Source organism: Odontomachus brunneus, unplaced genomic scaffold (genome assembly GCF_010583005.1).
Source record: "Odontomachus brunneus isolate Ranch 3 - 2012 unplaced genomic scaffold, Obru_v1 Obru_scaffold_118, whole genome shotgun sequence".
Lineage (NCBI taxonomy): Eukaryota > Metazoa > Arthropoda > Insecta > Hymenoptera > Formicidae > Odontomachus > Odontomachus brunneus.
Genome location: NW_022639568.1, coordinates 487586 through 514179, shown reverse-complemented (window position 1 = coordinate 514179; position 26594 = coordinate 487586). Strand labels below are relative to the sequence as shown.

Sequence of the window (26594 nt, the reverse complement as noted above, 5' to 3'; positions counted from 1 at the left end):
AAACTTGGTCAAGAAATAGTCATGAAACGATTAAAATTCAACATCTGGATTTGAGTAAATTTTATCCAAATTAACATCACTTTGCATACAGATAATTGATTGATATCAAGCTGATCAGGAATATATTTCTAGTGAGGTCTCTCGTCGGGACTGATATAATCGACGCGATAAACAATGAATACACTTACTTGGGATATCGGAGCCGCCGCAGCTGCAATCCGGAAGTAGGCAGACGTCCTTGCGACATTTCGCCGCAGGCTTATCCACTTGCGGGGTCGGGTAGATCGGCGCCGGTCTCACCGGCGGGTACCTGTAGATATCGATGAACTCCTGCGCCTTCGAGACTATCTCAGTGGACGGCTTCAACGTGGGTCGGGATCGCCTGGAGGCATTGAAAAAAAAGAGAGCTTCGTTAACAGAAGTCCTCGAATCTGCCTAATGCGAATCGGGCTCGATCGCGATAACTCTCGTCTCGCGTCAAATTAATTCACCACATTGGCGATGACTTTCGTTACGGGACGCACTCGTCTTGGGACGAAGGTTAAGATAAAACTTGGGATGAAAGAAAGAAAGAATTACAACGTTGCAAATTGCGATAATTCTTCATTTCAACGCCCAGTTCTGATAAATTTAATTTTGACATATGTTACCGAAAACATTCTCTGGGGATGATTTCAGACGCCAATTTTTGTTTATTAAAATGTATTAGCAAAGAGAATTTTACCAACGAAGAGCTGAAGTAATATCGACATCTTAGCCTAAAGATATAATAGAAATAAAATTGAATACAAAATTGAATAGGCGTTTTTTGTTTGTTGATTATGAATATAAAGTTAAATATGTAAAACTATTTGTATAAATAATAAAATGTTTAAACAAAACATGTAAAAAATTGAAAAAAATTATTTATATAAATAATTTGTCGGTTTGGCCGAGATTCGAACCATTTTTGACTAATTTGGCACAGATTTGAAATATTTCGGTTGGAATCTCGACTAAAGAAATTTAGAATGGTTCGTGTCTCAGCTATGACGATTTTGTTAAAATTATTAATTATATCTTGTATTTAATTTTATTTCTTATGCATTTTTGTTGTACTTGTTGATGATAGGAGTGAGAACATTAAAAAGCTATAAACTGCCCGTGAAACAAAGTGGGCCAAAATGAAAAAATAAGATCTAAATATATTTTTTGTGCTTCTACATTCGTATCAAATTAGAAAAAAATCGGGGTGCACCTTTTGGGTAGGTTTACTTGTCAGAATGACTCTGTCAAGATCAAGTCCATCAGAGCTACATCAACTAAAACAAATACTTAGCAAAATTTTGACTCTAAGAAACGTGTTCAATGATCAATCGGGAAACCAATTTTTTTTATTCCTTCTCAACGAAAAAAGAAAACGAAGAAAATCCTTTCTGCGAGAAATATTTTGTTTGATACGTGGATTAACGACAAAGCGATGAGAGACGCGCAGCGGAGAAGAGCCGGAAATCCGTTGAATCGGTTTCGCAGATTCACAGCCGATGCTACATCATCCAAATCATGCCTCGTCAAGGAAAGTGAATTGACAATGAACTTACGGCGGTGGCGTGCCCCGATGAATCTGCTGCGGTCGACCTCGGCTGAAAGAAGAAAGCAAACGCATGAGAAGACAGAAGAAGAAGAAGTACAAGAGAGTGAGAGAAGAGAGGCAGAAAATTGGAGTTGGAGATAAGATCCGTGAATTTCCGGCGGCGTGAATAAGGAAAATGCTCGTTTATTACCGCGTGGCGGAGAAAGCGCGTAAAGCGAGCGAGCGAGGGACTTCGTTTTGCCGACGCCGGGCGAAATCGGATCTCGGCCGACGGAAATCGGCACAGGATCGTCCCTTTCGCGTCTCGCGCCACGCGCAAAAATACGCATCATGTCGCGAATAAGCGCGCAAAAATTCAAGCCGTTGCGATGGATCAAGGAAGAAACGTCGAAACACAATCAAAAGTCTCCTCAACTCTCGATTCTTACGTATTCGCGTGTATAAAACAAGAAAAAAAATATATCCTTTCATAATATATATAAAATTCATTAATGCACCAATTAGATATTTAATAATGACGTATCACATGTGTATGTGTGCGCGCATAATTTTTTTCAGAAGAGTCTTAGTCTTCTACTTTAATAGCCTAGAATGCTTTGTACTGTGATAAAAATTACTAAGCAACAATTGAATAAAAAAAGTAATAATAACTAAATAATAGCTGTAAATGCTTTATACTGTGATAAAAATTACTAAGCAACAATTGAATAAAAAAAGTAATAATAACTAAATAATAGCTGTAAATGCTTTATACTGTGATAAAAATTACTAAGCAACAATTGAATAAAAAAAGTAATAATAACTAAATAATAGCTGTAAATGATAATAATAATAACTGATCCATGAGCGAATGACAATATCGGATACTAACCGGATACTAACTGGATACTAACCGAGTAATGATGAATGAATGACCAATAATAATAATTACTAATATTAATTGGGTAATGGTGATAATAACTGAATAAAATAAAACAAAGAACAAATCGCCGTAACGGCACGCTTGAGATGCTTCCTAATATGCAATAAAAATAATTAAATGATAACCGCATAATGAAGTAATAAATGAATGATGATAATAATATCTGGTCGACAACCGTATAATAATATCCGCGAGTGAATCATAATTGAATAATGATGATTGAATAATCCATAATAATGAATAACAACAATTAGACAACGGCGATAAGAACAAAGATGAAGTAAAGAAATCGTAACGGCACGCCCGAGTTGCTTTCCTATGCGTAATAGCAATAGTTAAATAATAAGCGAATAAAAAAGTAATAATACACGAATAATAAATGGTAGTGATAACTGATCGATAATCGTGTGATAATATCTACGACTGGAGAATAACGGAATAACGATGATCGAAAAATCGGTAATAACAATGAATAATAATATCTAAACAACGGCGATAATAACTAAACAAATGCTGATTCTAAATAGAATCGTAAGTCTCATAACTTGTTCTCGTAAAATACGTAAGAACTTATGAGTAGATTTACAATTCTATGCAATATCATATGTCGTACAATTACTCGTAAATATCTACGATTTCATAATGTAATTTACAATATTTACAAGTGATTGTACGACATATGATATTGCATACAATTGTAAATCTACTCATAAATTCTTACAAATTTTACGAGAACAAGTTACGAGACTTACGATTCTGCCTAGAATTGTAGTAAAAGACGAGGTAAAGAAATCGTAACGGCACGCCGGAGTTGCTTTCCTGTAATAGCGCAATATCAATAATTAAATAACAACCGAATAAATTAAATAAGAGCCAAAAAAAGAAGTAATAATATACTCGAATAATAAATGGTAGTGATAGTAATACATGATCGACAATCGTATGATAATATCCGCGAGTGGATAATAGCTGAATAACGATGATCAACTCATCGGTAGCAACAATGAATAACAATAACTGGGCAACGGTAATAATAACTGATTAAAGATGAGTTGCTTCCCTGTGCGTAATAGCAATAATTAAATAACCGAATAAATTAAATAAGAACCAAAAAAAGAAGTAATAATATACTCGAATAATAAATGGTAGTGATAGTAATACATGATCGACGATCGTATGATAATATCCACGAGTGGATAATAACTGAATAACGATGATCAACTCATCGGTAGCAACAATGAATAACAATAACTGGGCAACGGTAATAATAACTGATTAAAGATGAGATAAATAAATTATACGTAACGGCACGCCCGAGTTGCTTCCCTGTGCGTAATAGCAATAATTAAATAACCGAATAAATTATATAAGAACCAAAAAAGAAGTAATAATATACTCGAATAATAAATGGTAGTGATAGTAATACATGATCGACAATCGTATGATAATATCCGCGAGTGGATAATAGCTGAATAACGATGATCAACTCATCGGTAGCAACAATGAATAACAATAACTGGGCAACGGTAATAATAACTGACTAAAGACGAGATAAAGAAATTATACGTAACGGCACGCCCGAGTTGCTTTCCTGTGCGTATTAGCAATAATTAAATAACCGAATAAATTAAATAAGAACCAAAAAAAGAACTAATAATATACTCGAATGATAAATAGTAGTGATAATAATATCACTACAATCGTGCGATAATATCCGCGAGTATAATAAAGAAATAATGATGGCCGGATAATCGGTAATAACAATACCTGGGTAACGGCTCTAACGGAAACTCTAGGCTCAACAAAGGCTAGGTAAACAAACCGGCGTAACGGCTCGCTCGAGCCGCCGACTCAGCGGCGCGGGAGGGGGGGAAGGGGGGCGCGCGGCCTGGCAGGCAAACAGCGTGCGCGAGCACGTGCTCGGGAATCGCGCCACTACGCTATCAGCCGCCGAGGCGAGCGCGTCGCGGCAGGCGCCGCGTTACCTTCTGAGTTATTTCGCGCCGATTTTTAACTTCGCCACAACTAACACGATTTGAGACGCGTATTTATCACGCGAGCGGATGTTGCGGGCTTTACCGCAGCGGGTAATTATCGCGTTTTATTCACCTTTTTACTTGTTAAATAGAGAAACGTCGCGATCGAGTTCCTTAATGCTGATCATTATTTATTGTCATTATTTATTTATTATTCGAGTATTATTACTGCTTTATTCGATTGTCATTTAACTGCTTTTATTACGTATTGGGATGCAACTCGAGCGTGCCGTTACGACGATTTTCTTACCTCGTATTACTGTCGTGTGTGATCAAAGTTGTAAAAATATCAATTAAATTCGCCTCAATTTAATGGTTGGTTTGAGTAAATAATTTCTTATTTTATTAATTGACGATTAATAGAAGTCTGTACAATTAGAAATCATTCAATTAACGATTGATTTGAAGGAATTCAATTAAAAACTGTTGAATTAACGATTGAAACGAGCGAAAGTAATTAAAGATTATTCGATTAACGATTGAACATAGTCAATGCAATTGAGGGTTATTTAATTGACAATTGATATAAGAAATATATATATATATATATATATATATATATATATATATACATACATACATACATACATACATAAAAGCATATATTCAGCTTGGTTGGTTACCATGTAAGCAATGTAAATAATTACAATTACAATTTCGATTGAGATCGATTGGTCAATCGTCTTACTGCGCTTTTCGATTAAACTTGCTTATATCAATTGTCAATTAAATAATCCTTAATTACATTGATTATGTTCAATCGTTGATCGAATAATCTTTAATTACTTTCGCTCGTTTTAATCGTTAATTTAACGAATTTATTTTATTTGGCTATCGTTTAATTATTTTTTATTGCGCATTGCGAAGGAACTCGAACGTGCAGTTATGATAATTTCTTTTCCTCGTCTTGCTGTCGCGTGTAACTAATTAATACTAATTTATTAAATTACTAATTGATATTAACATAAATTAAATTTCTGTTACAGAGATCTAATAGAGAAGCCGCAGTCACTAGAGGCTCTAGAGGCTGCGATGCCTGGGGGATGCCGCGCCGAAGGATTCGGCTCGGGCTCGTCTGAGTCGGCTCGAAGGTAAGCTTCATTGATTTGTATTATAAAAATCCGACAAAACTAAACATTTTCTTACTTCGAATTGAGTTCCTGAATATCTCTATTATATGTCATGTAACGAATTAATACTAAATTAAATTTGCTTTTTGTTACAGAGCACTCGACTCTAAGGGGATGCTGCGCTGGAGGATCCGGCTCGGGCCTGGCAGAGTTGGCGAGAAGGTGAGTTTCACTTATTTGAATTCATAATTAAAAATTCGATAAAACTGGAAATTGTCTTGTTTTGAATCAAGTTCTTTAATGCTTCCATTGTCGTGTGTAATATTAAATTAAATCTGCTTTGTGTTACAGAGACGAAGCAGACCACTAGCCGACTCGTAGGGGCTGCTGCGCTGGAGGATCCGGCTCGGGCCAAGCGGGGTTAGCTCGAAGGTGAGCTTCACTAATTAACTTTTGTTATTAGAAATTCAATAAGATTGATAATTCTTTTGGTCGAAATCGAGATAATTTGAGTCGAGTTAAAGATCGCGTTGAATCGTAATTACACGCGGGGAGAATTTTTCATGAGTAATATCACCACTTGAAAAATGTTGATTTGTTTTAATTAAGAAATTTTTTTGAAATATCGAGAAAAAGGAAAATGGAATATTCTAAATGTGAATGCATTCCGAAAAATATCGCGCGCTTATTTTTTTTTTAAACTTCTTTACTCAAACTGACACCAATGCACGAATTTAATCGGCGAAATATTTTTCTGTTCCAGAAACGAAAGCAGAACGTGGCTGCCCTGATCGGATCGGTAAGTCAAATAAGAAAAAAAATTGGGAATAGAAAGACAAAAAGTCTTTCCATATAATGCATGTTTCTAAATCAATGCGATTTACTTTGGTGGTGTAGTGTATGTATGTGCTGTCCAATAAAGCACATTGCTCAAAACATTTGAAAGATCGCTTTTATATATAATGATATTAATAATAATGCATTTTTACATAAATTTAGCAAATTTTCAAGTATTTTTCTCCCAATTGCCATTAAAGTATCGAGTATACGCTCTAAATTGAAAATTTTGGAAAATTATTCAGTGCGATTATTGAATGCGATCTTTCAAGTGTTTCGATCAGTGCGCCAACGCGCAGAAATTGCGCCATCGAGATTGCGCTACAGAAAATGCGCAATCATGTCACCCGCCTCGACATCTTCCGCCGGTCGTTAATTTTTTCAATTTTCTCTCTCGCGTGAGCTTGCGTCGCGATTGCATTTTGTAAAGTACAGAGTTCTTCGTTAAATAAAATTCGATATCGTGCGGTGTCTGCGCGAAGCGATCTAACGTGATTGCTTAAACTGCTTGCAAAATTAATTTCACGATCGTCGGAAAATTTTCAGGTTTCAATTTTTTACTTAGAATTTCCTAACGCAGAACAAATAGATAATGTTAGCGAGCGTTGATCTCTCGCGAAAAACGCGATATATACAAATCGTACGCGAGCAGTTGTTTATTTATTTACGCGACGTATGACGAGTTCCATCGAACAAAACAGGCACCTCACGCGGTAATATTTTTTTCGCGTGAATTTTAAATAAAATCTTTATTTCTATTGTCGCAATTTTCATAGTTCTCAATTTTTCATTCACACTCGCGTTTGTGATTATATATTTCGATAGATTTGCGAATTTAATCGGTTTGTATTTGCGGAAGAGTCGAGAGCGAACTTCGCAGAAATACTGCGGAGCTATTATTCGCAAAAGTATTGCGGAATTGTCTTCGCAAAAGTATTGCGGAGCTGTTATCCGCAAAAATATTGCGGAATTGTCTTCGCAAAAGTATTGCGGAGCTGTTATCCGCAAAAATATTGCGGAATTGTCGTCGCAAAAATATCGCGGGTTTTCGCGAATTTCAGGTTCGTTGAGGAGACAGATGTCTCACGCGTAAACGATAACATTTTCTCGCGTAAATTCGGAATAGATCTTTTTCTCTATCGTCGCTATTTTCATAGTTTTCAGTTTTTTATTCGCAGAAGCGTCACGAGCGAATTTCGCAGAAATATTGCGGGAATAGGCTTTCGCGAATTTCAGGTTCGTTGAGGAGACAGACGTCTCACGCGTAAACGATAATACTTTCTCGCGTAAATTCGGAATAGATCTTTTTCTCTATCGTCGCTGTTTTCACAATTTTCGATTTTTCATTCGCGGAAGCGTCGCGAGCGAACTTCGCAGAAATATTGCGGAGTTATTGTCCGCAAAAATATTGCGGAATTGTCTTCGCAAAAGTATTGCGGAGCTGTTATCCGCAAAAATATTGCGGAATTGTCTTCGCAAAAGTATTGCGGAGCTATTATCCGCAAAAGTATTGCGGAGCTGTACTGCAGCCTACTGTGCTGCACCATCGAAACGTCATATTAGGGATCTTCCGCGTCGTACGTAAAAATCTCGCACAGATTACTTCGCCGACGCGTCGAAAGATTTCGCGAGATCGGCCTTCGGTTCGCGTCGCGCGTTCCCTTCGCTCGCGGATTCCGTTTTCTTCATATACGATTCGCGTCGCACGTGTATCAAAACGATACACTACAACTCGATCGAGCCGAATCCGTCGTACATACTCGTTGTTTATCCGAAAGGCCGACATTTTTTTCGAAAACGAAGTTCGCGATATTTCCAAGCGAGACGGGATTTTTCGCGAAACTTCCGTTAGACCGCGGTCGGGAATGAACAGGCGACGTGGGACGCGAGGATCATTGCCAGATGCAGTGACAGGATGACTGGGTGGACCCTGGACACCGTGGGACGACGCGCAATGGTGAGCGCCTCATATTTAGACGCTCATATGGTAGATAGCGTCACTTTATGTAGATTAGCATGCACGTAGACGTAAATCGCATTGAGTCCGACGGCAAGTAAAGTAAGAGTTGGAATTTGCAATTCGCCGGAGTTACGTAAGAATGATCCAATCAAAAAATTTAGCTCTGAGGTTTTTCTCTCTCTCGTAATCGTTCAATGACTCCAAGCATTTCTTTAAGAGTACTGACTAACTCAAACCTTAGAAAATAGACAAAAAAGACGTAACTAGTAAAAAATAGAGAACTTTTTCTTGATTAATTTTAAGCGTTTATAAAGTTTGAATTTGTTTCGTTTAGTGTAAAAAGAATGAATAGAATGATGAATGGAATATCCATATAAAAACTTATAATTTTTTTGAATTGGATCATTTTTGCATAACATTTGCCAGTTGAAATTTCAACTCGGGAGGCTTGCTTCTCGTCGGATTATCTCTTGATACATTGAATTGATAATCAACATGTATAATTTCAACATGTCATAATGTCATATTTATATGCTATATATGTTATATATGCTTTTTTGATACTTATATATATGCCCTTTTTATATGCTTTATATATATTATGTGACTATTATACTTCATAACTTATTACGTCGTATTTTATACGACGTACTATCTCTTCGGAGATATCTTCTTATTCATACGCGTTTGTCGTTGACAAAACGACAAATTAAATTGCAATGGGGGGTGAAATTTTGGGAGGGAAGAAATTATAATCCATTATAAACAACGCGTGAATAAATCTAAGCGTGTATTAATCACGCCACTCAAACTTCGGATAGGAAAAAGTGAAGGATTAAAAACGAAAGCTATATATAAGCGATCGAATACCTCGGTGCGTTGACAGTGTAGGGTCTGCTGGTCGTGCTGGGGGTTTGCGTGCTCGTAGTCAACGGTATAAAAGTGTCAACTATGACGTTCGGCGTCGTCACGTGGACCACGGGATGGCTAAGCACGTTTGTCCTGCGTTTGCAAAGAAAAAAGTTCGATTAAAAACGCGACTCTGCGTTGCGCAATCGCGAGGAAAGACGATTTTCGTCGCGAATCGACCGTCGATGTAATCGCCGATGTAATCGTCGATCCGCGATACAAACGGAAACCGGCGCGACGAGTCTTAAGCATTTTTAATGATGATCGGAAGATTGATGACGTCGAACGTCAAACTAGTCGCGAAAGCGCGTGCGTCCTACACTGAGAGAAAAAGAAGACGATTACCTAATTGATGTTACAGTTACTTTTGGCCCTATTTTTCGTAACAGTAATATACATACAAGGTTATTGTTACTAAACGTCATCGCAGAATTTAATTAAAAATGGTTCCTTGAATACACAATTTCTCTATGTGATTACGATTAAAAATATCACATTTTTTGGTAGCGTAGACTGTGTTAAAGAGAAACGTGACAGGAACGCGAACGGCCCTTATTCTCAACCTCGCTTTTGTTGATAAAAGTGTCCCTTGAAAGTGACTTGTAGCTAATCAAAAGGCTTATGAGCTACTTTGATGCTTTTATCAAGAAAAAGAGAGTTCAGAATAAGGATCTACGAAGATAAAGGTAAAAGTGCACGTAGAGATGAGTTTTCGTACACGAATTTTCGTTTTGCATTTTGCGAGGAGTCTTGAAGACAGGAAAACGCGGCCGTGTGTAACGCGATGAATAATATATACGCGAGGAGAGTCTCTCAGAATCTCGTTGGAGTATCAAAAGCGTATCGAATATGTATTCGAGAGTTAACGTCCGAATTACTACGTCTCGAGATCCAAAGGAGAAAGTTAGCTCGCGTTCGCGCTCTTCGAGGCGATCTAACGATCGCGGCTGAAATATTCCGCGAGTCCGCCAGCTAATTAAGCTCTATTTTTCCGCCAAGATAAATGTTTGTTTTCCGCTAAGAAAGATAGTTATCCATGACGCGAGTATCCGCACTCAAAACTCATTGCTTTCGTCTATCTCGGCCGAGAGAGGTATTCACGAACTCGATACCCGTCGCGCGAAAGGTTAATGAAGCCATCAGCCGGTGTCATTGATACCACCCCCGTGTTAAAGCTGCATAATCGCGTAACGAAGCTCGGGAAAGCTTGTAAGCACATTTGTGGAGGCGTTTTTATCGATAATAGAGAGCCCGGCGTAAAAATGTAAGATTCAATAAAACCTGAACATCTCCCACGCCAAAACTCATCAGTCTTCCTGATCGATGATTCAATGTCATATGATTGTGATGATTATATGACGTGAACGGTTGGAAAAGGCAGGCGAAGTTTGGTTTGGTAAATGTCAGGGCTTTAGTGAAACTTAATGTGCGTGTACCTGCGATTCGAAACTCGAACGACACTAGAGACGATTCTTTTCGTGTATGTTTCGTGTATGTTTCGTGTATGTTTCGTGTTACGAACTCATTGCGCGAGATGCGATGATTCGCAACGGCGAAACGAGAAATTATAAAACGGGACCCGCGCGCGCTGGCTGAATCGATCAATTAATCGAAACGATTTCCTTACCTGTACTGCTGACCGTCAGTAATGCGGAACTTGTTCTTGTTGAGCTGCGCCTGAAACGCAAAAGCGGAGAAACTATTCGTGACTTCTCGCGCGAAATGTCTTTTCTAGTGAGGTTCGCGAATTAATGATTATCATTGCAACCTCGGCGAGACTGGATTAGAGTCGAAATTTCAGCCCTACTTTCGACCTAAACTTTCTAACACTTGCGTGTTCCGATGAATCAGTGCATGTGCAATACATACACGCAAAAAAAAGAACTAGCTTCCAGAGCTAAAAAATAGCAGATAAGATAAGATAATCAGATAAGATGTGTCACTGAAATAAGGACAGCTAATGTCGATACTACCGAAGTTAAATTTATTCTGCTTAAACTTAGGCGCTATAGCGAGAAATATTAGCTGCTAGAAACAAATGACTGTAGCAAACGATGGTAGCTGTGTGGTAAACTTTTTTAATATACGATAAGAAATTTAAGAATAACTGCCATTTTCTTAGCCATTTGAAATAATGTGCATTTTTAATGTCACTTAATATATTTGTATTTCATGGCGAATGCATTTTAGCTGTCATAGCCAATTCTTAGCAGTGACAGCTAAACGATTAGACTTTTGACTAAGTTTGAATCAGCTACCGTGGTTTAGCTGATATTACTAATAATTTTTTTACTAGTAATTTTTTTGCGTGTAAGAACTGAAATATCACTTAACACTTTTCAACAAAGTTAAGTTCAAAAGAAGTTGATATAGACTTCAGGGTATCAAAATAGGCGTTATTGAACGGAACGTTGAGATCGAAAATGGGATCAAAATGTCGACTCGGGTTTTCACGGGTACTAAAGAAAACTGTATTAAAATTTCGGCTTTGAGATTCACAGAGACGATCGAAAACATCGATGTATACTCTCTCTCCCAAAATAAAAATCGGTTTTCATTCTATGTTATTTCCATTTCGAAGCGAGTGACGTTAATTACTGACGCGTTCGCGAAAACTTCGCGTGTTCCGAGACGGTGTAATTTCGCTCAAGGCGAATCGACTCGCCAGACAAGCTGCAGCCGTCTCACCTGATTCTCGTAGATATCGTAGTCCTGCACGTCCTGATTGAGATTGTACTTGTCCGCCTCGTTGACCGCGACCTTCTTCGGCTTTTGATATTGCTTCGTGTTCACCTCGCTGATCCTCACGTTCGGCTGCTGCACCGGCACTGTATGGTTCACCGTGTACTGGTTGTAGTCTGCAGCGGGCGCGATATGAAAGAAAGAAGAGAAGGGACTCGTTGAGGGAGGTCGCTGACGAAAGTGCTCGGGAGTGCTCTCGTTATCGGACTTGAATACTCACCGTCGTCTTTGTAAATGGAGACGTCGTCGTCATAAATGGTGTAATACGGGTAACTCTGATCCGGGTCGCTGTAATACGCCTTGGACAGGACCGGTGCCACGGTTGAAGCCAGAGTTTTCGCGAGCCTCGGTGATTCCGACGTGGGGACGGGCGTTCTGCAAATGTTGAAGCGTTTCGCGCTCGGTTATTACGCGAGATCGCCGCACGCATTAGCGGGAAGTAAATGTAACAACGTGTCAGCAAATTCTAGAACGTCTCGACTAATCTCGCGATTGCAAAGGAGTCAATGTTAACGATTTAGGAATATTGAAGTTGAAATGAGACTGATACTTTGAACAGAACACTGATTATTGTCGGGAAACAGGATACTCGGTAATCAAGTGTAATTTGTCCGACTTGTTCGCCTTGTTCGCGGAGAAGAGTGACTTGGTGCGTTACCAACCTGTAGTGAGTCTCGGCCTGGACACGCGCGCTCACCAGGCTATCCTTCTCTCTCTCCTGAAACACACACGATCTCACGCTTAATTTATCTTGCTTGTCCACGTCCCGCGCGATATCTTCGAATTCATCGCTGATGACCGATCAAATTCGCCCGCGACGATTAAATCGGACACTCGCTCGCGACGCAACTTTCTACCTACAGCCGGTTCTTGTCGCGACGAACCGCCGATGCATCCTAATATCGCTTGCGCGATTGAATCCCGCGCGTTTGCTGTCGCGACGAACGCGTTAATCATCGAAATGAAACTCTCTCTCTCTCTCTTTTTTTTTAGTGCAAAAGCACGACTGTGCATTACCGGCTATTAAGCCTGCATGAAATCACATTTAGAGAATCAAATCAGATCTATTGTTAATCAATTCGTTTATCCTTCCTAAATTTATTCACTCGCGCCATTGAGTCCTTTTTATCTCTTCCTTTCCCTTATTTCCTATTCTCAATTCACTTTATTTCTTTTTATCATATAACTCGATGTTATCAATAATTGTTAATAACACTATAATGTTATTAATAATTGTTAATAACACTATTGTCAATAATACTATTTTAATTTGTTAATAATGAAGTTTTTATCGCGACAAGCACACGGCGTGTACAATCGTTTTTCCCATTAACAAATTACAATTGAGAAATCATCAGATTGCAACAAATAATCAGGCGATATCGGTCATCCGCGACGAAGACTTTGTCGGCGAAATAATCGCAGGTTCGATGAAGCGACCGAGCGAACCCAACGCGACTCTCTCGAGTCACTCACCGATATTATGTTCCGTCGCAGTCCGTCGCGATCGCGCTGCACCTGACCGATCGTCGACGGTTGTCCTCGGTACACTCGTTGCTGCCGATCGTTCTCGACCTCCGAGGCGGGCCCGTACTCGTCCTCGTGATAATTCGTACGCTGCCGTTGTCGTAGCTGCCTCTCGGTGATCTGCGACACCGGCGGCGACGTGCTCGTGATCGTGATCGGCCTCTGAATCGGTCGTTGTTGTTGCTGCTGCTGCTGTTGGTCGCGCAGCTGTTGCTGCGATTGCCGTTGCTGCTGCTCCTGCAGCGTGTCGAGCTTCGTGGACCTACACGGAGAAAAATAATTTTACTCTTTTAGCAAAATCGCCATTGCTACTGCATATTCGTAGTGACGTCAAAAAAATTTAGTTGACGTAACTAATTTTAAAAATTATTCATTATCGGAGCAGAAGTAGTTTCGTCGGCAGGATACAAAAAATTTGTTGAGTGTATTTATCCTAAGAATCACGTTAATTTGCTATTGATGCAAAATAATGTTTCCTTAGCAAGTTTATTTGCTATCGGAGCAAAACTGCAACTGCTTATATAAATCCATCATGGTTCTTATAGCAAAATAATTTGTAGATTCAGTAAATTATATCCAGAAAATAGTGCAAATTAGTACTCTTAATCGTTTTGCTGTTCATATAATAACGAAAAGATTTTGCTGGACCAGAAAAAAATTTGCTGGGCCAGCAAATTATTTTTCTCCGTGTACGGTACGAGACGGTTCGGTTTGCTTGAGCAATCGATTCGATCGCGGAATCGCGGAAGGGAGCAAAAAGTAGAGTTCGAACACAGGTAGTCCTCGAAAACGTAGCTCAACGTCAAAGATCAATTCGTCGCGAGAGTTTACCTTCCCGCCGATCGTTCATTCTCTTTTCACCTTTGATTCGCGCGAGTGTAAAAAAAGGCGTTAACGTCAGTGATTGCGTACGGTTGTGATTTATCATCGCTGAAATTTTCGTGTCCGCAATTTCGCGGTAGATTTATCGCGAAAGCGCCGCCGCACTTTGTCGAACAAGATTGATAATGGAATTATAATTTAGCCAAAACGAAACGACGTCCCGGGTTTCCGTTTTTTCGAAAAATCTGCGATAAAGGGTAAAATTGTCTCAGAGAGAATCGAGATGTCGCGCGCAACTCCCATCGTGCGTTTAGCGTTCACATACGACCGTTTGATTCTGAGGCAAGCGTTTTCGGCACGTGTACTGCACGTGTGCGCATCATTATTGCTTTCATTGAATTTACATTGAATTCAATTATTGTCTGTTATTACTAACATCGTAATTTTCTATTATTGTTATAATTGGATCATGAGAATTATTCAAATTACTTTCTGTCGTCGCTTAAATTCGATTAAATTCTATCAAGAACTAAATTCACGTTAAATTTAATTATATTATAAAAACTGATGTATTAAATTTAACGCATTTCATGTACCCCAAACCATCCACTCTCATTTATGTGTAAATTTAACACAAAGCAAATGTGTTAAAAAGTAACTGCATAACATGGAAAAAATTAGCCCAAGAATTTAACATTTGAATATCGTTAGGAATCACAGGTTGTGTTAAATTGACATATTTAATATGTCAGAAATAGATTATGTCAACTTAACATTTTCATTTCATCAAAACGGTAGATCAATACTTCTCTCAAATGTTAAAGTAACGTTTTATTTTAGTTAATTTAACATTATACATGTGTCAATTTAACACAAACTGTGATTCCTGACGGTATTCCAGTGTTAAATTCTCGTGTTAATTTTTTACATATTATGCATGTTACTTTTTACCAATTTGCTTTGTGTTAAATTTACACACAAATGAGAGTGGATGATGTGGGACACAAATGTTAAATCTACACAGAAAAAAAGATTTGGTTGAATTAACCAAACATCTGGTCGAATACGAACGATCCAGAGATTCCGACTAAAGTGACCCGAATTCTGTTTAAGTTAACAAGATTTTTGGTTATTTAACCAGACATGTTTGGTTAGTCTACCAAAAATCTTGTTAACTTAAACAGAATTCGGGTTACTTCAATCGGAATTTCTGGATCGTTCGTACTCGACCAGATATTTGATTAATTCAACCAAATCTTTTTTTTTCCGTGTAACACATCAGTTTTTACAGTATATATTTCACCGATAAATCTGTCGTCGATTACGCACGACCGCGAGAGACTGCGGAAGTTCTCCTTCGAAGTGGCAAGGACAGCCGGGGAATTCGGGACGCGGAGAGCGAATAGTCGAGAAACTTTTTCCCCGGTTGCGTTCTCGCGCGCACAATACATTAATGAGTACCCGCCGGCTGCACGCGCGCGTTGGCCAACCCGCGGACTTACATAACGGGACCGCTCGACGGGACTGTCGCTCGGCCAGGCCCATTCTCGTACAGATTCGTCGTATATTTTTCCTTCTCCTTTACCATTCCATCGCGCGTAACGCGAGAAAGAGAAACGAATTAAATCTAGCGCGCGCACACACGGCAGGCGCTCGACCGGTCGGCTTCGCCCTGCCCGCGCATTTACCTTCCCGCCGATCGCTCATTCTCTTTTCACCTTTGATTCGCGCGAGTGTAAAAAAAAGGCGTTAACGTCAGTGATTGCGTACGTTGTGATTTATCATCGCTGAAATTTTCGTGTCCGCAATTTCGCGGTAGATTTATCGCGAAAGCCGCACTTTGTCGAACAAGATTGAAAGGCTGAATTACAATTCAGCCGAAACGCGAAGCGACGTCCCGGGTTTTCTTTTTTTTTTTTTTTCGAAAAATCTGCGATAAAGGGTAAAAGTGTCCCAGAAAAAGCGAGATGTCTGGTCATCTTATTTCAAACCACTTTTCCCCACTTCTTTGTCCGTCACATTTTTGTCAGCAAAACAATCTTACTGAAAATTTATTTAACGTATAGTGAATTTTATTACTTCTGCTTACATGTCAGAAAGAGATTTGAAAGTTTATTTATGAAAGTTTATTTCCGCGAATAAATGTTATTCAAATGCAGATGCCGACACTTCCCCCCCTCCCAAAATCACGCCTACTACATCCTCGAAAAATTCGCGAAAAATATCCTCCCTTACGTCGAGCCGAGTACGCGGAAAATTATACGTAAGACAGACGCTTCTTCATCGAATGGCACCTCGGAGCAGCCGAGAAAACACGATCGCGAGTCGCTCTATCGAAACTAATGGCTTATACCCCCGCACCTCGCACGCCGCTCCGGAACCGTCCCACTGCCTTAATCGAGAATAGCGCGCGCTGTTTCTCTTTCTCTTCACTCTCACTCTCGCCTTTTTCTCCCCACTTGGCCGCGAGCGTGGGTGAAGCCCGCGAGCGTGAGCGGCCATTGTTTTGCAATTCGCCAAGTCGAAAACGAGTATCCCCGTGTCGCGTGGAATGCGCCACCGAATAAGCCGCGCGCGATTTCGCAAAATCATTCATTGTCCGATCCGGAAGTTAATCGATCGTTCTAACTGCTTCTCGCGCCAGTCGATACCGGGCTCCACCATTCTGTCTTTCGTTTTGTATCGGTCAAAGAACCAATCATCGCGTTCCCTTGCCCGAATTTTTTTCAATTAACACATTGACTGCCATGGTACGTATAGCCGGTATCTCTTACTTTTCAACGACGCCGCAGGGGTTATCCCGATGACCGATACTTTGCTATTCAGCGACTCCGCTGGGGGTGAGAGCCTTCAGTGTGACGAATCGCTGTGTGTGTGTGTGTGTGATAATACCATTTAATTTAATCATTGAAATTGATATTTAGCGTGATAATCGATTTGCCATACAATATTTTTTCATAGTATCATATTTGTTAATAATGAAGTTTTTATCGCGACAAACACACGGCGTGTATAATAATGAAACATCGAGTAGTAAATTTAACCCTTTTAGTGCCGACCGAAAATGTATCTAAGTGTAAAATACCGGACCAAATTGACGTAGTTTGATAGGGTTTGAGGAAAATTTCTGAAGAGAAATTCAACCATTTATAACGTCTTATAAAATTAGTCTGGCAGCATCGTATGCGCAACGATATATCGTTGTTGGCACTTTTCGCAAGTGTTGCTAACAACGACGTATCGTTGTTCGACACTATAAGGGTTAAAAATTACAGCAAGAGTATCGTTCAAAAGCGCTCAAGTATTGCAGCTAAGACTTCCTACAACTAAAGCTTCAGTTGCAATCACTATGTGTGCATGTGCGCAAAATTAAATTATATACAATGGGTTGCAAAACGGTTTAGATACAATGACGTTGGGAGCTCTGCGAATTGAGAATCATTACGGGCGCGGATCCTTACCTAATAACAATATAATAATGTAATAAATATGCTAATATTTAAAATTAGTATAAATAAATATTATATAAAAATATATATAAATATATAAAATATATAAAAATATATAAATATATAAAATATATAAAAATATATAAATATATAAAATATATAAAAATATATAAAATATATAAAATATATAAAAATATATAAAACTATATAAATATATAAAAATATATAAAACTATATAAATATATAAAATATATAAAAATATATAAATATATAAAATATTTAAAGATATATAAATATATAAAATATTTAAAGATATATAAATATATAAAATATTTAAAGATATATAAAACCATATAAATATATAAAATATATAAAAATATATAAATATATAAAATATATAAATATATATAAATATATAAAATTAATAAAATTAATATTATTATATATAATTAATAATGAGATATATAATTAAGAACACTAAATGATATAATAAATAACAATATCAATAATATAATTAAGCCCAATGTCCTCGGAGCATGATTTGACGTTGTTGTCCTTGTCATTAACCTGTTAATGACATTCAATTTTGATAGTCTGATGGGTGCCCGACTTGTGTCTGAACCGTTTTGCAACCCAATGTAAATTAATTCTAAAACTCGTATAGTTATCACGAAATAATTGCCATCACCGATTCCTCTGAGCGATTTCTCTATTAATCAAATAGTCAAATAACTGATTTTCTATATTAATCAAATATTGCGTGCTAAATTAAATGTATTAGTAATAGTAATAGTAGTAGAAGTAGTAGTTGTAGTATTAACATAACATTTTATTTACCACACACTACACATTTACACACCACACATACACTAACACACATTTAGATACTATGGTTTTTACTATGATTTAATTTATCACGCAACTGATCAGTATACGCTCAGAGAAATCGGTAGTGGTAGCTATTTAAGTAACAACTGTGCGAGTCTTTTGTACGTAGAATTAATACATATAATTTAATAAATTGTTTTACAATGATTTATACAACTGAAACTCTAGTTGCAGTAAGTTCTAGTTGCAATACACTCTCGAGCGCACGGTGCTCTTGCTACATTTAATTTACCACGTGATATTCGGTCATTATACACGCCGTGTGCCTGTCGCGATAAAAATTTCACCGCGACGTGTGTACAACATAGTAGAAAATTTACCAGGCAGCCAATGTGTCAATTAGCTCTCCCCTCGACTCACCTTTCGCGATAGAGACACTTTCCCATCGCGCGAGATACATATTTTTGCGGCCTACTTATATACGAAATCGAATAAATCGCGGATTAGTGAGAGAGATTACGATTCGAGAGCGACGCTTACGATGTTCCGTGACGAAATAGCCGGGCATCGAACTCACCTCTCCAGCAGAGGATCCTCTTCGACCTCCTTGACGGACGAGCCACCTTCCGGACAGCCTACATTTCGCGGCCAATCGCACGTCTGCAGGTCGTGACTGAAAGAAAGCGCAGACGATTCGAATTACTTCCTGTCCCGATGTCTATCACTCGCGATCATTTCCAGCTATTTCCAGCGCGGCCAGTGTTTTCGCGACGATTACGGCGAGCGTATCTGCGCGATTAAAGGCGCGTCGTTTCCGATTTCGCTCGTTTTGCGACATCGTTTTGCGATCCGCGCGACGCTTTTTTCCCGTCCCTCCGCCGGGGTAATTACGCAAACGCGAATCGTCGTCGTACGCAGCTTTTTTTCCGCTGTCTGACCGCGCTGATTAACAGCGTGCCGCAACAGTAATAGGACTGGAATGTAAAGAAATCGGCGCGCATACATTTTGTCATCTCATTCGTAATCTGTCTTTCGTTCGTGAAATAATGAATTCCCTTGATATTCAATCGACTGAATAAATGGTAAGGAGTAAATGATTTTCGTGGCCCAAACTATACGCAAAAAATTTACTTTTTATTTTTCGCATACCAACGTTAAACTACCGTCTCTCATTTTGTGCCATACTTTACTTACTTATTTAAATTATTAATTCGCTTCAATCCCGAATTAAGGAGGAGATTTCACATCGAAAACTTCGTAAGAAACGAGCAAAGCTCTGAGAAGACGTTGGGAAAAAAGTGTTTGGCATCTGTTTGACCGTAATTGCACAATGAAACTATTATAGCCGCGGGAGCCACTTTTTGCCAAAGAGTGCCACCGTAGTATTAGTGATAATAACATTACATAATACGGCCGCGTGTAGCTACTTTTTCTCCTTAAAACACTGACATCAATGTGATTGGCGCCGAAAATCGCGGTGATTTTTAGCAGATTAATCATTCTTTCATCTCGAGGGACAATTATAAAATAAGCGGTCGCTCGTCTCGGCGTAATTAAGATGTAAAACGTCGTCCACGTTCCCATAACGATCCGGAGATTGGTGCAACAGCGCGGCCCGAGGGTAGCACGTGCTTTTCCCGAGGCTTTCCCGGGTCTGGGAAGGGAGAGGAAGGGTAAAGGAGAAAAGAAAGACACGCGTTCGTCATTGCGAGGTCGCATTTGGCGATTTCGGTGTCGTTCCCGTCGCAGCTGTCTCGATCCTTTAACCGTACTTGGCTATATCGCGTTACCATTAAGCACCATGGTCTCTCGGATCGCGGTGAACCCGTTCGCGGCGCTCGCTCCTATCCTACCGTATCGTATCGGACGAGGTGTGGCCGATCGATTTTTTCTCTCAGGGTTATGCGTGCACACACGACCCCCTTTTACCGCGCGGACCCAGACGGTGGACGGCTGAAAGTAAGGCCCCAGGATCGTACGTATTATCGGTCGATCTTGCCGGTAGACACGCGCCGAGAATTCACACGAACAGTACACGGACGCCGAAACGATTGACCATTTATTTCCGCGAAGTCGACGTCGGGTATCGAGTAAAACGATATTTTTGCGCGATGGTAATCACCCACTAACTTTGGTCCGGCCTTGATTTCGAAGTGGCCCACGTTTACAGTTTACAGTTGCAATCTGATTCTAACTCTTGTTTCAATTAAAATTTACAACTACAATTCTAATTCACTTTCCTTTCCTTTGATGTCCTTCTTTCACTCTGGTCTCTGTTGTTATTTTTTGGTCTCTATCTTCCGTTACTCTTGTTATTCATCTTTTAATCACATACTTCCTTGTATTACGCAACTGAGAGAGAGAGAGAGGATTCATATATGGCGACGTTTAATTAGTCACAGATATTAAATATCAAAATTAATAGATCGGTTTTTTTTTCTTATCTAAACGGTATAAGAAATTACTGCAGTTTTTCGTCAAACGTTTCGAACGATACGGGTATTTGTTAGGCGGATAAACTAGGAATATGGTATTTCGTCAAGAGCTAATGAGAGAGGATTCATATATGGCGACGTTTAATTAGTCACAGATATTAAATATCAAAATTAATAGATCGGTTTTTTTTTCTTATCTAAACGGTATAAGAAATTACTGCAGTTTTTCGTCAAACGTTTCGAACGATACGGGTATTTGTTAGGCGGATAAACTAGGAATATGGTATTTCGTCAAGAGCTAATGAGAGAGGATTCATATATGGCGACGTTTAATTAGTCACAGATATTAAATATCAAAATTAATAGATCGGTTTTTTTTTCTTATCTAAACGGTATAAGAAATTACTGCAGTTTTTCGTCAAACGTTTCGAACGATACGGGTATTTGTTTAGCTGATAAACTAGGAATACGGTATTTCGTCAATTAACGAATGTCAAATGTTTGCTGGAAAAATTATCGCTTCAACCGAGTCCTGGACAAGTGACGGTGTACGGGAAATGCAGGGAAATGTCGATCGAAGGCGCGTTTAGCCGCTCACGTCGCGTCGAGACTTTGTATTTAGCGCGCGATTCTCCCCGAGGCGGAGCTTGTTCCGAGCGAGAGATTTATTATCGCGGCTCGACAGTTTTCAGCGCTTACATTTTCGACGTTCACTCAGGAAACGAGTCGAGGAAACGATCGGTTTCGGCGTATCGGCGATCGCGAACTCGAACGATTTTCGCGAATATGCCTCGAGCATGCGAATGAACAACGAGTTCTCGTTTTTGCGTTCGTTTCCCGATTTTATCACAACCGGTTTTATCACAACAGAAATATAATCCAAGTATAGTAATATTATAATAATTATTTCAGCAAGTTATGGAAACTACACGGAGAGAGTTTTTTAGTTTTATACATATTGTAAGAACTTTTGACTGAAGAGGACCGCATTACATGGTCGAAACGTTTTTTGTAAAAATACTTTTTATGTATCTTTGTATTGTAGCACATAACAACTGCATTTTGGCTCTTGCGTCCTTGTATGAGTTTTTATTTTATTTTTTTTTTAGTTTTATTTAATATAATGTAAAGTATAAATTTTTCTCAATTTTTATCATGTTTCTAATAGTATATACTGAGAGAGAAATGCTTGATGTAACTATAATTAAATATAAAAACAATATAAAACTATATAAAATAAATATTTAAAATAAAACCTAAATAATTATATAAAACAATATAAAAGAACTACATTTCCGTGTAACTATAATTCTCTGATAATATTACTGTATAGTGTAGTGAATATTATAGTGACAGTGAATATTACAGTGACAATGAGTATTACAGTGTTTGTGATTATAATTACTTAAATATCCACTATAAATTGTTGAAGTGCGGAAAATAATTATAATATTAGTTAAATCAATCATTTTTCTCTCAATGCAGAAATAGACTGTCAGTAAGCCAGTCTGTCTTGCCAAGAAATATAGCGAATTTTTTAACGGCATATTTCCGTTCCCAAAACATAAATAGTATATATGAAATGGAAAATAGGATAATAAATTATCTCGGCATATTCATTTATTCCTCGGTTACTTTGTATATTTCATGGTTTGCCATAAAATTCTCTCCGTGTATGATTTCTTATACTAAGAGAAACAATATCTAAGAATATAAAATATATTCATTCGGCAACCAATAACATATTTGCTTGCACTAATATAAAACATTAAAAAAAAATACATTTTCTCAAATCCCCGGTGTTTTTCCTGAAAGCAATTGTTTATTTTATTTAAATGAAAGTATTTTCGATTTAAGCAAATATGTTATTAGTATCCGCCGGATAAATACTTCTTTTGCTCTCTACATGTTTTTTCTCTCAGTATACAAATCCTGACCATAACAGCTGCCATAATATTATAATTACCCGAGTCGAAATGTTAATCCTACTTTTAGCCTCACTATTCCATTCAACACTTATTTTGATAAAGAAAAGGAAAATATAAAAAGGGAAATTTCAGACAATATCAAAGTAAGAATAAATTGTATAGTTAGAATTAAACCTACTTTGCTAAAACTTAGCTCCTACGGCGTTGTAGAATCCAAAGTTTAACAAAGGGCTGAAATTTCGACTGGAGACAGTCATAAGTAATCATAATTTAATGGTGCTCCAACGATTCAATGAAACTAAAACGCGTCGACAAATTCACGCGCGCTCTCGGAAGACAAGGAATTCCCCTCTGCGAGGAGGAGGAGGCTTGTCCATCACGTGAAGTCTTCGAATCCGTTCGCGATCGCGAATTCGCGGGAAAGTGCGATGTTTCGTCGACGCGTCGCGACTTGTGTTCGCGTTCGCCGCGAAAATCTCTCACGAATCTCATAACGACGGAGGCTCTGGGAACGCGCGATGGGTCGCCGCAGTCGTCGTCATCCGGTTGTCTATTTCTGCAGCCGACAATGCGCGCACCACACCGGGTTAGCTCGCTCCCGTTGCCATTATTCATTCAATTTCCTAACTCGGCGCTAATCCACGTCCATATTAGCCGATCGAACCGCGGAGGCGCGCGGAATCGCACGCGTTTTCACGTTTCCATTCTTTCGGGCTGCTTTTCTCTCTCGACGCCGCGAGCTCACCTGTCGCAGCGCAACGATAATCGCGAACGCCCGCGGTCGTCGACCTCGCGCAATTAAGCGCCCGCTCGCAGAAACTGCGAGCTGTAACGAGCGGAAGAATTCCTCTCTCGCCGGCCATCCTTCACATTATCGCGAATCTGATCGCGGAACCGGGAGGGATCTCGGTCGGAGCTCGTCGCGGACTCGCGAAATGCGCGTGATAGATTTCGCAAACGGGTCAGGCGGCCCATCAAAATGATTTGTCGCATTTCGCAAGCAAAAATTGGAATCGCTGATTAATTTATCTCTCGAGGGCTTCACTAGCAAATTCCGTTCTAAAAGCAAATCTTTCTTACTTTTACACTCAGAAAAAATGTGTTTTCGTTTTGTAACTTTTGTGTAATCACATAGAGAAATAATCACTACAAATTATGGTCAAGAAAAGTATTTTCTTTAGTAAATTCTAATTATTGTACGTTTGGTAATAAATAGCGTCTGTTTGGGGCCACAAACATCAATGATTTTAATCAGACCACTTCTTTTCTCTCAGTGTATGTTATGTTACTTCAATTCTTGCGCTCGACACAATTTCTTGTAAAAACTTGTAAACCCCTGTAACATTCTGTAACGCGTCTAGACTAAGTTTTTCGGCACTCTGATAGGTAGGACAGTGGGGTTTTTAGCCGGTAAGAGTCCGGCACTACCTTCCGTTCCCGCAATAGGGAACGGAGGGTGTCCATGAGGATTTTCCCCACTATAAAAAAAAAAAAAAAAAAAAAAAAGTAATTTTTTTAGTTAAGGTAAATGTACCAATGCCCGAACATGTACCAATCTCCGGAAATTGTTATTATTTTTATATTTGAATATGAATATTTCAACTTTCAACTTTTACATTTAATATTTATATACATTTAATACATTTAATATTTATATTTAATATTTAATATTTATATTTAGTACAATACATACATACATTTAATATTTATATTTAGTGTACGTTGAAAGATGAAATATTTAGAGAAATATTCAAAATAATAAGAGTGCCCGGAATTAGGTACATGTCCGGGCATTGGGACATTTATTTTACGCCAAGTTTTTACCGTTCGTGGATGGTATATTTTTTTTTGTTGAAAATCTTAACCCTCCGTGGTGTTCAGTTAATCATTTTCTGATCACCTCACCTGTACATAAGGCCTCCCGTGCAGGACTCGAGCAGAGCGCCGCCGAAAACGCACACATAATACTGCGTGCAATCACGCGGATGAGGATAGTATCCGAATTCTTCGGGGCATTCGAATTCCAAGGCCGCCTCGTTTCTGCTAGCTCGGGCGCTCCTCGGAGTGTTTCGCTGGCATCCTGCAACATGTGCGCGTACGCGACAATTTAGCTTCAGTCTCACAAATTGGCGAAGTATTATTCATCACGACCGCTTTATAGAAAGAATATTATAGTTCTTTTCAATTTCTGATGAAATATGAACGACTCAGGAAGAAATGGAGTTAACAGAATTCAGTCTAAATTATCAAGACCTCTAATAATTCCCACGGCAATCTTTTAATCGTTCGTATTTTCACGTAGAACTTGGTCCATCTCCGAATCGAAATTTTGATCCTACTTTCAGCCTCACTATTCCATTCAACATCTGTTTTGATATTCAGAAACCTATGATATAATTTATTTTGACGCTAAAGATAGTAAAAAGGGAAATTTTGGACATCATCAAAGTCAAAGTAGAAGTAAATTGTATCATTAGAATTAAATCTATTTTGCTAACTCTTACTGCGTTGTAGAATTCAAGGTTTAACATATGGCCAAAATTTCGATTCGAGTATCCTGCGTCGTCACGAATTATTGTTGCATTATTTTCAACTCGTGGATTAACTTCAGTTAATTCGAAAGGTAAATTAACTTCACCTTTCTCGCGATCAAATCACGATATCAAATCAATATATCGCCCGGCTCAAATCCCCCGGTGCATGCGTTTCCCTGCGATTACGCGAATGCATACCACGAACCGGGCGTGCGTCTGATCCTATCGAAGCTTGTGCAGTTCCCCGCGCGGACCGACTATCCGATCCTAGATCTCCGCGGGATTGTGAAATCAATTTTTTTTTACGCGGCCTCCGTTGCGAAACGGTGGAACAAAGAGAGTCGTACGAAGCGGATTAACAAGCCCCGCGTGCGGATACGTAAAATCGATAACGACCACTACGGAGAGGCTGACAGTCCTCGCGATTGGATCACGTAGCGCGACGCTCGCGATATAGATCTTTGCGAAATTCGAGCCCTGAGACCACTCCTGATCGATTCGCGCGGGTCTACATTTTTTTCCTGGGAAAAACGACGACAAACATGTATAAAGAAGTACTCAGAATAATTCGCGGAATGTCAAGCACATAATCATTTACACACACTCTGTTATTAAATATACCAGGTGTAGAAGTATGAAACCGGAATTTTTTTATACAAATAAGACGTCTGTTGTTCGAAAGTGATAAATAATACTTTATTCAAAATAATTTCCACTGTTTTGAACACATTTTTCCCACCTCTCTGGCAGTTTATGAATGCCGTGCCAAAAAAACTTTTCATCTTTTGAAGCGAACCAGTTATCTAGCCATTTTTCCACATTTTCATACGAATCGAAGCGTTGGTTAGCGAGAGCGTGTCCTAGCGATGCGAACAGGTGATAATCGGACGGAGCCAAGTCTGGAGAATAAGCCGCATGCGGTAGTAATTCCCAACTGAACGACTCGATCGTTTCCTTGACCCGTTTTGCTGTATGTGATGGGGCATTATCATGGAGCAAAATGACATTGTGTTGCCTTTTTG

General features: G+C 38.9%; 1 protein-coding gene across 4 annotated transcripts in view; it reads right to left on the bottom strand.

Moving 5' to 3' along the window:
• The window catches only part of LOC116849536, a 97711-nt gene that overhangs the window by 9969 nt on the left and 61148 nt on the right, over positions 1 to 26594 (bottom strand). For all 4 annotated transcript variants that reach the window (XM_032826765.1, XM_032826769.1, XM_032826766.1 and 1 more), the window contains exons 3-12: positions 24944 to 25118; positions 19253 to 19348; positions 13526 to 13838; positions 12712 to 12767; positions 12270 to 12424; positions 11996 to 12165; positions 10935 to 10984; positions 9269 to 9400; positions 1581 to 1622; positions 189 to 382 (exon numbers count right to left, since the gene is read on the bottom strand). In XM_032826765.1, coding sequence (XP_032682656.1) covers positions 189 to 382; positions 1581 to 1622; positions 9269 to 9400; positions 10935 to 10984; positions 11996 to 12165; positions 12270 to 12424; positions 12712 to 12767; positions 13526 to 13838; positions 19253 to 19348; positions 24944 to 25118 — 1383 coding nt within the window. The remainder of the gene's footprint in view (positions 1 to 188; positions 383 to 1580; positions 1623 to 9268; positions 9401 to 10934; positions 10985 to 11995; positions 12166 to 12269; positions 12425 to 12711; positions 12768 to 13525; positions 13839 to 19252; positions 19349 to 24943; positions 25119 to 26594) is intronic.